The 16,026-nt window shown below is 32.6% G+C and overlaps 1 protein-coding gene across 1 annotated transcript; it reads left to right on the top strand.

The window, feature by feature from the left end:
* Nucleotides 1–12,427: 12,427 nt before the first annotated feature.
* LOC131033881 (calmodulin-like protein 3) lies at nt 12,428–13,661 on the top strand. Its single transcript, XM_057965182.2, has one exon. It carries the CDS (start codon nt 12,578–12,580, stop codon nt 13,256–13,258), a length of 681 nt encoding a protein of 226 aa, XP_057821165.2. The 5' UTR covers nt 12,428–12,577; the 3' UTR covers nt 13,259–13,661.
* The last annotated feature ends 2,365 nt before the right edge of the window (nt 13,662–16,026 follow it).

Here is a 16,026-nt window from a genome sequence, read left to right as displayed (position 1 = left end):
ATTTTGAGCACATTAAAGACAGGTTGGGATGCATACTTAGGATTTTTAAAGAATGCTTACCCGAATATTTTCAAGTTCATCAAGATTCGGTAATCACAGTTTTGCTCTCATTCTTTCATTCATTTGCCTTAGCTTTGTCATTGATGTCAAAGGGGGAGAGGTTGATGTGAAAAATAATTGGGACATAAGAAGTAATGTATAGCTCAGGGGGAGCAGTCTTCCAACAATTTTTGAGATCAGTTTTGGAGTTTTTGGCAGGGAACCGGAACAACACTTCAACGATCTATTTTTCACATGAGTGTTGCCATAAATGCCAAAGGGGGAGATTGTTGGAAATTGACACTCATCCACTTTAGTTGTGTTGTCATTGATGGCAACACACACCATTTTGGGTTGGTCACTTAACCGGTACTCACCGGTATTTATTGTTTGGCAACCAACATTCAAGACACCCGACACACAAGGAACCAACACCAACAAACAAAGGAAACCGACAAACTAGGAACCGGTATATGAGGTCGACATGGGAGATTGATCCGATAGGTCTACACGACAATGATCAAAGGCATTGGTCTCGAAGTTTAATGAATTTATTTTTGTCTAGGCCAACATGTAAATAAATTGTAATATCATTGTAAGCCGACATAAGACATTTATGTTTGTGTTTGGGAAGGGTATTTAAGTCAGTCTGGTTAGGTTATTTTGATATTAAAAATGAAATATAGTGATGTGATATTGTGCAAGCAATCTTGATCGACATAATGTGAATGTAATATTTTGTAGTCAGTCTTGGATATTGGTTTATAGGTTTGGGAAGTGGAGTGAGATATCGGTAAGGGAGGACATAGTGAAAACCGGTACAGACTATTCTTTAATTGGAACTCATCCAACATAGAAGATGCACCTTCAGAGTTTAAAATTTTGTTTGTAACTCCATAGTTGGTGTTTGTAGTCAGTGAGGATCCTTTTGTGATGAGCAGTGTGCTCTAGGTTGTTGGCCTTCCTGCATGTCTGCATGTGCAGGCCCCTATTGTAATATTTATTCATTTGGCCAGTGGATAGATATCGTGTGTCACCAATCCCACCGTGGTTTTTCCTCTTTGAGGTTTTCCACATATAAATATTTGTGTTATGGTGTATGCTCTTGTGGTTGCTTCATTTCTATTTGTTGTTATATTCTTTTATGTTTACCGGTTACTGAATTGCATTGTTAATAAGGTTCAAATTGATCTTACCAGTAGAACACTGATTCACACCCCCCCCCCCCCTCTTAGTGTTCTTGGATTCCAACATTTACCTCCCATACTTGTTTACATGTATGTTCCTTTTCTTGTGGGATAGTTTATTTCATTTTGCTTGCTTCACACATATGTCCTCTTATGTTTATCCACATCCTTTTGTCATAAATTTTCTTTACATACCTTTAAATTTTCCTTTGTGCCCCACTTGGTTTGATATTTTTTACCTATATTCCCACTTCGCCTTATCCCTTTGTATCCACCCTTGATTGCATGAAAATTTTCTTCTTATTATTTTATTTTCTCCTGTATTCCCTTATTTCCATTTTACACCTTTTATATGTTTTCATGTCTAATATGTTTTTCTATATGTATCTTAATTTCTTATCATTCACATGATATTTAGTTCATTATGATGTTTAGTTTTGTATATTGTCATACCATACTTTTCATGATTAGACATTGAGCCTACATTGGCATATCTACTTGAGTTACATATTGAGATCAAATTGCCATATCACACTTTTAAAGTTATCGCACCATACTAGGGGGAGCATTTGTTTTTCCATCATACCATTTGTCCTATCATCAACATATCCATATAGTAAGGTATCATGCCTTCCCCTACATTTGTTCATTCGTCTTGTCACTTATTTAACATTTATACCCACATTTGAGAGATCGTGTCTTCTCTTACACATTATATATCATGTGAACATATTTTTCACATTGGGAGGGCATCATGCTTCTCTCTTAAACACCAAATTGCCACTACTATACCTCTTTATCAAGGACATCATATCTTCCTTTCCTTAATAATTCATACCTGCATTTTTTCTTAGAGCCATCCTTACTAGCAAGGCATAATGTCTTCCCCCATTTCATATTTTTCAAAGCTAGATTCAGGTTACCACTACAATGTGTTGCCTTATCATCATGTGCTCATATTGTCACATTTGGACACATTCCTTTCTCAGTGCTCTATATGCTTCACAAGTGTTCCTAGCCATTAAGGGTCAAACTACTACTCTTACTTGTCATTCAATTCTAGCTCATTTATATAGTTATTACTTTACATGATTCATATGCTTACATGCTTATCTTTATATTGCACTTTTATTTCATGTATTATTTTCCCTTTTCATGGATGCAATTAATTGAAGGGGGCATATATTTTTGAAACATTCTTATATTGAGCAAACCCACATGAACAAATATAATATCATCACATGAAACATCAATATCCCATGCACATTTTCATACTATGGCCACCAAGCCAAACTTTATGAACAAGTGCAATTTTCTAACCTTACTTGTTTCCTATTTTCCATATTTTCTAAATAATATGCTCTTATTTTGTGCCTACTTTTCATTTGCAAGACAAAACTAGCCATTGCACATTTTTTCTTCATTTTACAAGTTACCATGGAGAGTGCATGTTAAGGGATAAACCTACAATGGCATTCTACATGGTCCATTAGTTTATATGGACCCCCTTATATATCCTTAGATACACAATCATTCTAGGATTCATATGCACCTTAAATTGGGGATAAAGTATAATAGTGAAATCAACATATCCATGCCATTTCCCATTCAATTTTTTGTCAAATTGAGTAGAATGTCTTAAGAGATGTTTATATCAACAAATGATGCAATTTGTACAAAATTGGATTCATTCCCCTAACCTTTACCCATCCATATACACACATATTCCCGCACATTTATCCTCCACCTAATGCCTATGTTCACACATTCCAATAAATTTGCCTAGGTCACACAATTATTACACATATGCATGCACACATCCTAATATGACCATTATTTACCTAGATTTGATCATTTATCTAATCAAGGCCATTTATGTATTCACAAGGTTGATCCTACAACCATATACTTTACCTTGCCTTTCCAAATTTAACTTTGGTTGACTCTTGTTGATTCTACTAGCTATTTTGAATTTTCTAAACACATGTTTGCATAATTTGGTGTTATGTGTGTGTATTTAATGCATTCATTTGCACTCATTTGGGATCATTTCACATTCGAACATTTTCTCTCATCGTAAAAGCATCTAGGGATTAATTGATAAAAAATTCTAGGATTTAATGCACTCAAAAGGAGCAATGAATTTGTATACATCATTTTAGGATGTTTGTAACCCTAACACACACTTATGAGGGCTGACCTAGGTAAATGTGTGCCCTTGCATAATGGTAACACTTCAAAGGTATTTCAAAATACCACAAATCTCAAATAGTAAAGAATGGAAAACTTAACGAATTAGAGAACAAAAGTACACAAACATAAAGATCACATCCATACACAAGAATAATGCATCCATGATTACAATGTAAACCTAAACTTGTTTAAACTCAACAATAAACACAATATAAATCTAATACAAGACTCGAAAACACTTATTAGAAAAGAGATTACACTCCCAAAATAAAAATTATCAAATCTTAAATCTTTAACTAACAATATTCATTCTTTAATCATAAATCTAAAAACCTATATCCATTATTACATTTACTTTAATACATTGATTTTTAATTTTCAAAATACTTTAACCCACCCAATATTATATTATTTTAACTTCTCTCTTTACAAATATACACTTTTTAGGGTACACATAGCAATATGTGCAAACGGCAATGAAAAAATTGCACATGTGCGTGGGTGCATTCTTCTAGAACCTTAATCTTGAATAAAGACAAATATGATTTAGTTTGCCTTGAAAAATTCAATACCTAATTATTATTTTTTAATAAGACTACCCGAAAGTGACCAAAGTATGCAAACAAAACGCGTCAAGCCAAAAGAAAAATACAAACGACTTTGAAAAAACAAAAAATTTGTCGTCGGGCCGGCATTTGACGGCCTCATTACTCGTCAAATCATTTTTACGCCGAAGGCGTCTCCTACTATGGAATGCACAGCCTAAGTTTTGTAATCTACGGTGGACAATGCATAAAAACAATGCAAGACGATCAGGAATATATTGTCCGTTGATCGCTTTGCCGCTGACTTTCACCGTTTTTGTTTTCTGCCGCTTTTTCGCTTTCTCTTTTCTCTGTTGGCCGTGTTTTTCATTCGTTGTTTTTTATTTGCTGCTTCCTTGTACCAGTGCAGGGAGTTTCGTCCCGCCACAACTTTCCCGGTGTCGACTTGGACTTGTGCTGGCTCCAAGCGTAAATATCCACGGATAAATCTGTGATCATTCTTCTTACACATCGCAAAGCATAAGATATTCAGGAGATCACATTATATTGGGTTTAGTTATTTTTGGCGTCCGCTTACTCCTTAATAACTGTTTTGGACAAGTGTTTTCGCGTCCAGTTGCAACGCATGATGTTATTCCGAGTGATTGTATTTATTGGGGTCTAGCTTAACTCATTGCTTTGGAAGCATGTGATTCGCCAGTTTTTGGATATTCTAATCATCTCCCAACAGATATTTGCATGGATAACTCTCAACTAATGCTTACACCACGCTTTCTTTGAGACAACTTATTGCATGCTTTCTAAGTTTAATAATCGATTTTAAATAAAATGACCTTGCTTAAAGGTGGGGATCTTTAAGTTACTTACCGTAGTTTTTAAGTTATTTATTTTATGTTTTATATTAGAATTTAGATTTAATAAAAAAATCATTTTAAATTTAATTATATAATTATAATTTTAATAATTAATTATATGTTTAAAAAAACTAAAATAAGTTATAATTATTTCTATTTCTAATTAAATAATAATTTTTAATTAAATAATGATTTTAATAATAATTTTGAAATTAAATTATAAGAATTACATTTAAAATTAATGAATTATTTGTAATTTTAATTTTAATTAAATAATAATTTTAAAATAATATTATAAGAATTAGATTTAAAATTAATTTTAATATTAAAGTTAAAAATAATTAATATTATATAAATATGATTAAAATAATAATTATTTATCCTTCCCCCTATCATATCCATTTCTATTTATTATGATATCTATCTCTCTTTCTATATATCCCTCTCTCCCTATCTCTATATATGTTTATCTCTTGATCTCTTTATCTCTCTATCTCTCTATTTTTCTATCACTCCATCCCATTATCTACATCTCTATCTATCTTTCTCTATCCATTTACCTCTATACATCTCTCTTCCCCTCTATCTCTTCCTCTTAGTTTCTATGTATTTCTCTTTTAGTTCTATCTACCTATCCCTCCTCTATCTTTATATTTCTCCATCTTCATCTCTTTGTATCCATCTCCTTTATCTTCATCTCCAACTCCAACTCCAACTCCAACTCCATCTTTATCTTTCTCTCTACCAATATCTGATGTCTCTATCTCCCCACCCCCTCTCTCTATCTCTCCCTCTTTCTATCTATATCTAGATCTTTCTCTCCATCTATTCTAACAGAGCCTAATTAGCTACCTGATTTAAAGGTTTTTTTGGGTCATGTTGGGAAGGATGCATACTTTATTTCAAGTTGTCACTTTTCCAATGATACATTTGTTGAACAAACATCATTTGCTAATTGACCTACCACTTCATCCCATGTACCATAAAAATATTGACCTTCTAAACCTTTTCGGCGTACCTATTGCACACCCAGGGGCAATTGCTAGTTTAAACAAATTTATCATTGCAAGAAGTTAGTGTACATTTTACCAATATTTTATGAAATCTTATAGAAATATATTTATAAGGACTTTTGATGGATGATTTATTTTTGCAATAGTGAAGTTTGTATGTTTAGCTTTGTATTTATTTTGAGAGAAGTGTTTTAAAATATGGACATATTGACAAATGGCGTAATCTTGTATAAATTCAAGTTATTTGTTTTATGTTATGTATAAGAATAAGTTTTTTATTTATGCCTAGAAAATGTCAAAATAATAATTAAAAAAGAGGGAAAATTATGTAACAAGTTTCAGTGACACAAATATAATGAAATGGTCAAAGGAAGAACCTCCAAAATCTATGTCAAATAAATGACAAAGTTTTGTGATTTCAACTCTAACCATTGATCAACACAATTGTGCCATAATTGAAAAACTCTAGTTTGAAGTATGACTCTAATATTTATCATTCCATCTTCATCTACGTGGTATTTCCTTCTTATGTGCTAATATTCTACTAAGAGAAAAGGTTAATCATTGTCCCATGCCCTATGTTACCTACCTACTTTATTGCACACATTTCTAGACACTTACCATTTATCCCTTTTCTCATGTTCATACACTTGTATACATTCAACCTAACAACTTATTTATTACTCCCATGCTGACACATATTCCCATGCCCATGCTATCTATTGTGATCTAGCTCATTTTTGCCTCCAGACTAGTTCATGGTTATGAGGTTATCCTCGCTATTGCAAATTTGTCTCGCCCAAATTTTAAATTTTAAATTCAAATTTAATTGACTTTTCTCCTTTATTTCTCTTGGCTAGGGCAAAACAAACACAAGTTCGTGTAGTATGTTGTTATGCTCTTGTATTTAAAAGCATGCATAAATAATTACATCAAACAAATAATTTGAATCTCATTCACATCCACACACCTCAATTGATACTCCAAAATAAATTTGGTATTGTGCAATCATTCTAGGAGCATTTTACATAATTGAAGAGTGTTGTTTTCAATACCATTCAATTTCAAAGGGATTGATCAAGGGATAATCTCCTCATAGCTCAGTTATATAACAAGCTAATGGTAGTTATTAATATTGTGAGCCCTTAAAAATGTAAAGACAGTACTATAGAAATCAAGGAATCTCAAGGAAGTGAAGAAGAATAGCTTATAAATTACACAAGTTGAGTTTGTGGTTCTAGATCTATCATTGATAGTTAAATATGTCCCTAAATAGAGAGTCAACGAATGTAAAAGACATGCATACTTAGCTCTATGAGTAAATAATAAATGGCTTCTTTATTATGGTATTGAATTTTGAACTATCATTGAATTGGATTTTGTGTTGAACTTATGCCTCATCTTGGGTCAAGCTTGCACTTAGGGTATTTTCTATGTTCAAGAATTCATCCTTCTACAACATGGATACCCACTATTTTTTTTTTCACTCTTGCTTTCTACTTTGTCAAGTTCACTTGTCTTTGCTCTACTATCTACACTAGTGGTATTTTGATATAGCTTTTGAGGATAGTGGGTATGTTGTAAGGGGACACATTCTACCAGGTCAACCAATAGAAATGTATGGAAACTTGGCAAATAATAGACAAGTGTTCGAGAATGAGTATGCAACCTCACATTTGTTTTAAAGCACCAAATTGATCATTTTTCTAATGCTTTAAGATAATAGATGTGATAGATGGTGAAATGGATGCAAATAATCACCTTTAAAATACAAGCACATAAAATTAAATTGTACAAACATGTGTTTAGTCAACTCTCAATGACTAAATGGGTAAGAATTAGATAAATTTGAAGTAATTTAAAATTTTAGGGGGCCAATTCCACAATCTAAGGTTGAGCTTACATCCATAAACATAATCCAGTATATGACAATGATCACATTAGATAAGTAATATATGTATTGAGATAGGTGTATGAATGGACATTATTAATGCATGGTCTAGATAAATGATGAAAATGCATGTAAGTGTGAACAAAATGCAAATAAATATAAATAGAGAAAAGGTGACTTAATTATTAAATCAATATTATTTAATTAATTAAGTAAACTAATACATTTACTCTAACACCCCCCCTTAAGATGAAGTTAGGGAGAAGCTAAAAAATAACTAAGGACTAGATGCATGAAAGCCAAAATGGGTCCCAACAACAAGGCCTAATGAGGTACCCAAGTACAAAAGATCTCTCACAACTGGAGAAAAAGAGAAAAAATCATGGAAAAAATTTCTCTCCTAAAGAGAGAAATACAAGTGAAGGATTGAAGAAGCCTCCAAACAAGAGAATGTCCCAGAAAAAAGGAACAAAGGATGAACATGAAGAATACCACTTAAGCATGAAGTTGCAAACACTGTTGAAGAATAACTGTAGATCTGAAGAACCTCCACTGAAATATAAGATGATCAGGTAGAGAAGACTGTAATCTGCACGAGTGCCCTCAAATAACACTACTCGAATCAGATGGCAAATAAAGGCAAACAACTGAACTCGAGATAGAGATGGAAAAAACACCAAAGTCTGAAGAGCTGATCAATCGAAGATGGAAGGTTGCCTCCAAAAATAAGAATGAAAGAGTGTCCATATGGTAAACGATCCATCTCATTGAAATGCATAGGTAACCAACCACTGCATCCGCCTAGTACACAGGAACAAACACTGAATACATCGCTCACTCCAACAAACCAAGGAAGCATTAGAACCAACAACCAAAAGGAGAAATCCCCCCATAATGCTGACAAGGGAGAGGGAACAGGTACACTAAAACTGAATGCCAAGAAAAACTACATGACGAAGAACCAGGAACATCGAGAGTGCAACAGAAAGTACAAACACATATAAAGGCTAGTGTCGTGGAATGAACACTCACTTGACACACATCATGAGGCTAATGTCATGGAAGGAACACTCACGTGACAAAGGTAGATAGTAAACAAAGACAAACATCAAATCCGCCCATGGCACTTTATAATGGAGTGCGAGTACAATAAGGCACAAGATGTGCAAGATCCCAAGCATGCAAAGCAATACAAAGGCACTTTATCTCAATATGTTTACAAAATCATAAGTGCTTGCAATGAAAGCTCAGAATGTCAAAAAAAGATATAAGACTGGAAATACATGAAGAACAACCAAAAAAGTTGTCATCCCATGCAAACTAAAAGTTTCCATGAGCTCATATGTCCAAGTAATTCACTAGAGTGTAGAAACAAAAAAAACTGAATAAAATGTACCTGGAGTAAAATATGGAAAAAGTGCATGGATTGTTGAGAAGAGCTCTGAAACATTGTCCTAATGACATTGGAATCGCGAAAAACAAACAAACTGGCGAAAAGATATGAGCTTGGGACTAAGAACAACACCTCTAACTTCAAATAGCTGTAAAATGCACCAACAACAAAACCAGGTGATGAAACCCACAAATATAGAAAAGTAGACAAAACCAACTTTTCGACGATATCTTGTTTTCCAAAAAATGGTATCGTATGCCCAAGTTGTGGCCAAAAGAAAAAAAACCCTCTTTTAGGGCACAAAGAGGTCTCAAGGGGCCAAGATGAAGTCCGTATTGTTGATGTCAGCGAAATATTATGAGAATATTCCCTTGTGCCTGAAAAAAAATATCCTCCTTGCTAGAAAAATAAACATAATTGCTGAAAAAATAATCTGTGTGCCGAAAAAAAATCCCACCTAAAAAATTTGCCGGGAAAAAAATGTCGACAACCAGGTGGGGTGCCGAAAAAAGTCCACTGGGAGAGAGTTGTTGGTTGCCGGAAAGGCGGAGCGCCGTGGCGACAGAGGGCCGAAAAGGTCTGTTGGGGCCAGGAAAAGCCTCCGCCCTGCTATGTCGGCAGCGGTTGCAGGGTCCAAGGACCTGTAGACATCGCCACTCCCCTTCAAAAAGTTGTTTTGAAAAAATAAAACTTTTTCATAAAGTTTTGATAATTTTTTTCTATATTGTTATTTTTTTTGAAAAAAACAAAACAAACCAGAATAATTTTTTTTCTCAAAGTGTGTGTAGGCGACCGTACAAGCAAGGAGGGAGAATAAGGCCAAGATGCCTCTGTCACAAATAATAGTCGAATTATATATCAAAATTTGTGGAATCGGCCTTTTGAAGCCAATCATGGCATCGATTTTTGCCCAAATTGCTCCAAAAAATAGTTGCCCCCTTGGATCAGAAAAAATGTTGTATTTTCAAACCCTCACAGATCTAGCCTCATGAATAAAAAAATGACAAACAAAAGGTCAATCTTGACTATTTGACATGTCCCAGATTCAATGGTGAGGTCCAAATAAACCCAAATTGCACAAAAGCCCTGATCTAGGTAAAATCTCCCAATCTGAAGAACAAGAAAGCCTCAGGTCTGAAGCTCTGATACCATGAAGAAGTTGTAGAATACAACCTCACAGAACCCAGTGAATCCCTGTATGCAAATAACCTATCACAACAATGGAAGATTCACAAAACACAAAGATGCTTTGAAAACCTAGAGCAAAAGAATGCAATAATGATAATCAGATAATGAATTACAAAAGGGATCAATCCTTATAAAATGATATCAAACCTAAAAAGAGAAAACCCTAAAATCAATTAATAATTAATAATAAATTAATTATTAATATTCCTAAGTTTAGCTTCCTAAATTTAGCTTAAGTGAAATAGAGAAAATGTGACTTTATTATTAAATCAATATGATTTAATTAATTAAGTAAACTAACACCTTTACTCTAACAAAATAACTTTAAAATTAAAAAAACTGACCTAACCTAGATCACAAAATCATGTCATTTATCATTGTTTAAATATTAAAAACATTCTCCTAAATTAATGTAAAAATAACATATCTAGATTTTGAAAAATTTACTAAACTACATTGTAAGATTTTTTCATTATTCCACTTAAAAAATTATTATATTATTATATTTTAATATATTCTTATTATTATATTTTAATATTTCTATTAAACTCTTCACAAAAGTTAAAAATACTATTAAGACTAAATTAAAATTATTTAATTATATTATCATATTATTACATTTTTATTTTATATTTGTTCTAATCTTTGAAAATTTTTATTATGTACTCTATAATGGTACCATTGTTCTTAAAACAAACAAAAAACAAAAAGGATAAGATTGTTGTTTACTAAACGAGACATAACTTGGCAACATCATTCTTATCCAAGAAAGAAAAACAAAAAGCATAAGATTGATGCTTTCTTCTTTATCCAATCATAAACGACAACTTTCTTTTCATTGTAGATTGATATTTTTGTAGCATAGCATGTTTCTTTTTTCCTCTGTTTGTTTATTTTGGAAACAAAAAACCCATCGACTTGCCTCTCAAAGGAAACTTTCTTTATGCATCTTTAGTTTTTGGCTCCCTACAAAGTTCTATTTAAACTTAGCGGGATAAAAAATGATAGCAAATTCATCTATTGCAGTTTTGATCTCAGGATTGTTTGGAATTTGAAGAATTCAAAGGTATGTAATTTAATAGCTTTTGTTTCTTTGAGCCTCCATGCATTTGAATTGATGGAATGCTACTTTAGATGCTCAAATTCAATTGGAATAGCTTTTTTATGGTTTTTATTATCCTTAAAAGATAAAAATTGGAAGGATTAGATAAAGAAATTGGCTAAATGTTTTTGTTTTGTTTTGATTTTGCCTATTTTGTTTTCCCCAGCGTAAAAAGAGTGGCAAAGAAAGAAAATTTACGATGTGGGAGGATATAAATGTTAATTTACATTTCTAAAACTTTCTCTTTTAATGATATCTTTATCCTTTAAATTAACCTAACTCTTATTATTGTCCATACATCGAAATATATTTATATTTGTAATTGATTGAAGATTTTAAATATTATCTTTTGGTATCTATTCACACACTAATTTTTTAAGATATATCTTAACATCTTCTACATAAATTTTATTTATAAAACATAAATATACTAGATAGTGTAGACTCTTTCAATCCCATAATGCCATTGTAATACACTTTTAACATAAATTATTTGTTAAAAATACATAAAAGATAAAAATTTCACACACATAAATTATTTGTTAAAAATACATAAAAGATAAAAATTTCACACACATAAATGTACTCACTTTCTCATGTCTGCACAACGTAAAGGAAAAGATTGTAAGCACTTAAAAAAAAGGCTTACCGAGGTGAGCGTCAAATTTAAACCGGAGAGAGCTTTGAAATCATGAAACCCTGAAAACGCGTGCACAGGCCGTCAAGTTCAAAACCAGCAAATCCATGGCCGAAAAAAAAAATCATGATAATCTTTAAAGAAACCGAGTTTTATTCGCTGAAACATCGACGTCATATTTAATCCCGTACGCGGAATGGTAGGGAACCCTTCACAATCCCGCGTGGTTACCGCGTGGAGTGTTGATTTTTTTTTCCGTAACGCGTCTTCTCGAATAATATTCCCACGTCCTAGGATCGAATCCCGTCGCCTAGTCTTTGTCGCCATTTTTAGCTTTGTTTACACGCTAAAACACGGTTTAAATCTCCAATCCAAGCGCAGATAATGGTAGAAATTAGGGAGTTTAGCGAAGCTAAACATACCTAATTCCCTATTTCTCAACTGCAGTCAAACGTTGAGATCACGTCGCCTAGGGCAGCACGCAATATTTTCTCATCCACAAAGATTATATATACACATTGTGTATCATCCGGCCATGGCAGTAGGGGAAGGAATTGTGAGCTTCCTGGAAGATAGCAGTATGGTCAGCGCGTTTCTAAGGACGGTGCTGCTGTACGGACTGCTTAGCTCTATTCTGCGCTATCTTTTTCCTAAGAAATTTAAGGGTTTCTTCGGCGGGAAGGCCATGGAGGTTGTGGCTAAAAGCGGCGAGGGTTTGAAGGAGGAAAGCAGCGCTGCTAATTTAGCGGTAGGGAGAGACGAGCTACGGAGGGTTTTCTCGACCTTCGATAAAAATGGCGACGGCCTCATAAGCCAGCAGGAAATGACGGAGTCACTGGAGAAGCTAGGGCTCAAGATCGGAGAAGAGGAGGTTTTGTCCGCCATTAAAAAGGTGGATGCTAACGGCGACGGAAACGTAGATTTTGAGGAATTTGTGATGTTTTATGCGGACATTAGCAAAGTAGGAGAGGGGGCTACTAATTTGGAGGAAGATCCAGAACTTGCAGATGCTTTTGCTGTTTTTGATGGAAATGGCGACGGTCTCATAACTGCAGAGGAGTTGCAGTCTGTTATGTGTTCGCTTGGGTTGAAGGAAGGACGGACGGCTGGAGATTGTCGGAATATGATTCGCCAGGTTGACATGGACGGCGATGGGATGGTTAACTATGCAGAGTTTAAGGAGATGATGAAGAGTGCTTTTGCTAAGAAAACATGATTCAGATAGTCTTCTTCTGGTGGAGAACTTTAAAATTTAGGTGGAATGCCTATTTTTTTTGAGTTTATTCCGCCTGTAAAATATGACTGTAGTCTGTAAGGGGGAGGTAAAGGTCTTGGGGTCGAATCTTGTGGTGGGGTGTGATATTACTGATTTGGTTTTAGACTTAGGTTTGGTTTTTTCTTTTTTATTTTCTATTTTTCTTTTTTTATTGTTGTTGGTTCTTCTTCTGCAGATGTACAAATGCTCTGCTCTGTAAATTGAATTGACTTTAGTTTTTGGCATTCTGAAGGTTGTTGGGTTAACCTTAGTTTGGTATTTCGGAAAGTTGTTGGCTTAATTTGTTATAACTGTAACTGGTGCTATCAAATGAATGAATTGAAATTTAGAATTTTTCAGGATATTTCCATTTTTAAGTAAATGGACTGACTCACGAGTATGAGTGTTCTCAATTAAAAGCTATTGACTTATGATTATGCCTTCAGGCTTAAGCTAAGAGCTATAAAGCTAAGAATTTCTATTATTTTTTCATTCTCAGATGTCTAAATTTGAGGTCAATATAAATGAATTAATGAAAGATGTTTTTAATCTGATGTTAAAAGATAGCCATGGTTGTGTTTCACTTATTTGTTTTTTACAAATATTAAGAAAAATAAAAAAATAATTATTTAAAAAGAAGAATGATGATGTCTAATTGTTGATGGATTGTGGAAGTGTGATACCCATAATTTATAATTTTAGTACTCGATTTGTTCTTTCATTAAAGACAGCAATAGAGTATTTGGTATTCCTCTTCTATTTTTCTCTTGAATTAAATAATTTATAATTTTAGTACTCAATTTGTCTTTGAAAATAATTTTTCTTTCATTAAAGACAGCAATAGAGTATTTGTTATTCCTCTTCTATTTTTCTCTTGAATTAAAAAGTTTAGATTCACTCTATGTTTTTACATTGATGTTTAGGACCACACTCAATGATGATCCATCATTGATGTTTTTACTTCCTTTTTCATGATGATGAATCATTACACGTCCATGAAAAAACCTAAAACCTGCATAGTAAATCTAGAAGCAATCTTATTACATGATTTCTCAAATTACTGTTTGTTGGTGTTGGAAATAAGCCACACCCGGACGGACGATGGACTGGTCCAAGAGGGGCCAGTAGCTCAGTGGTAGAGCACTCCAACAGTGTAGGGAAGGTCCTAGGTTCGTGTCCTAGCTAATTAATCTAATATTTTATATCTCATCAATTATGAATGTCTTGTCATAATAACAAATTGAATTAATATTACAAGACATACAAACCTTACACATTAGACTAACTAGTTATATTTCTTAAATTTCAGAAAAACAAAAATGTAACTTCTTAACTAGCTAATATCATTTCTAATTGTTTCTAAAATATAATCAATATTTATTTTTTATTTGTACAAAATATTTTATAATTTAAGTTATAAATTATTAATAATTTTATTTTCCAAAACAGAGCATAATTTTTTCTGTCATATTGTAATCTATAAAATTTGTAATTTTACTTCCACTCGACAATAAAATTTTCAACTGAAAAACACTTGATAGAACAATTTGTGAACCATCTGTTTTGTCATATGCAATAAGTTCAAATCCCCGATTAGTAAAAAAACAACACATCAAAATCAATTAAAGGAAAGACAGACCTTTCAGTATGCAAGTCTGTCTGACATATTTAAATCCTTATAAGAAAGCATAAATACATTAGATTCTATTTAGACCCCTGCCAAACCGAACATATATTTCCAATTATACTTGACTACAAATCATATACATCTTGACTACTAATTTATTTTATTTCTTTCCATCGATTAGTTGTGTCTTTCTCGTTTGTCCACAAAATGTCTTTCTCATTTCTTCAGAGTATCATAATTGTCTGTGTATTAGACACCAGCATATTATCTTCATAAATCAAGCATCTTTATAATGGAAAAAATCTTTAAAAAAACTATTGGTTTTTAAGAGAAATATATAATTATAAAAAAAAATAAAATAAATTATGATAGCATTGAATTGAATTGGTAATGAATAAAAGTCAAATTGTTTAAATAATAGAATATCAGAGACATAATTAAACACTAAATAAATATTTGAATATTACAAAAGGGTTCAACATTTAATCTTGAATTCTATATTATATAATAAAAAGAAAAGAAAAATATATTTTTGATTTGATTTGAAGACTTTAAATATAAACTGATTTAAAGATAAAAAATTTCAATTATTTTTTTAATTTTATCTAAAATTTTAAAAAATGAATTACATCATGTTCAGTGCTAGCTTCACATCATTCTCAACAACCCAGTTAAATCTTGAACGTATGCATATCTTGGTCATATTCAGCCAATTTTTGTGAAGTGACTTTAGATTAGAGTCTAAGTCATATACGCAATTCAGTCAAGTAATATACAGTAGACATTTCAGTAAAGTCATTGTATATCTCCACGTGACCTCTTTTCAAATTCAATTTTCAAAGCTTTGACATTTCATACAGGAACTTTAAAAAAATGTACGGTAAATTTATAAATTTCATGTGAACTTATTTTGTCGTATATGGATCTTACGAGTGCAAGCATCTAATTTAAAATCAGTTATTAGTCAAGAGGTCTCTTATATAAGTATTCATGTTTTTGAAAATTGTTGTTCAGGTTTTTTCAGATTTTTTAATTTATTAGGACTATGTTAATTTTTTTATTCGTTTATCTATTGCACATTCTAAAGATGCAAGTGTTAGTT

Source organism: Cryptomeria japonica, chromosome 5, assembly GCF_030272615.1.
Source record: "Cryptomeria japonica chromosome 5, Sugi_1.0, whole genome shotgun sequence".
NCBI lineage: Eukaryota > Viridiplantae > Streptophyta > Pinopsida > Cupressales > Cupressaceae > Cryptomeria > Cryptomeria japonica.
Note: the sequence above shows the minus strand (reverse complement) of the source record. Positions and strands in the feature narration are given on the sequence as shown.

What these genes read in the sequence shown, in the direction of transcription:
- LOC131033881 (XM_057965182.2), top strand. Translation starts at nt 12,578, where the DNA reads ATGGCAGTAGGGGAAGGAATTGTGAGCTTCCTGGAAGATAGCAGTATG.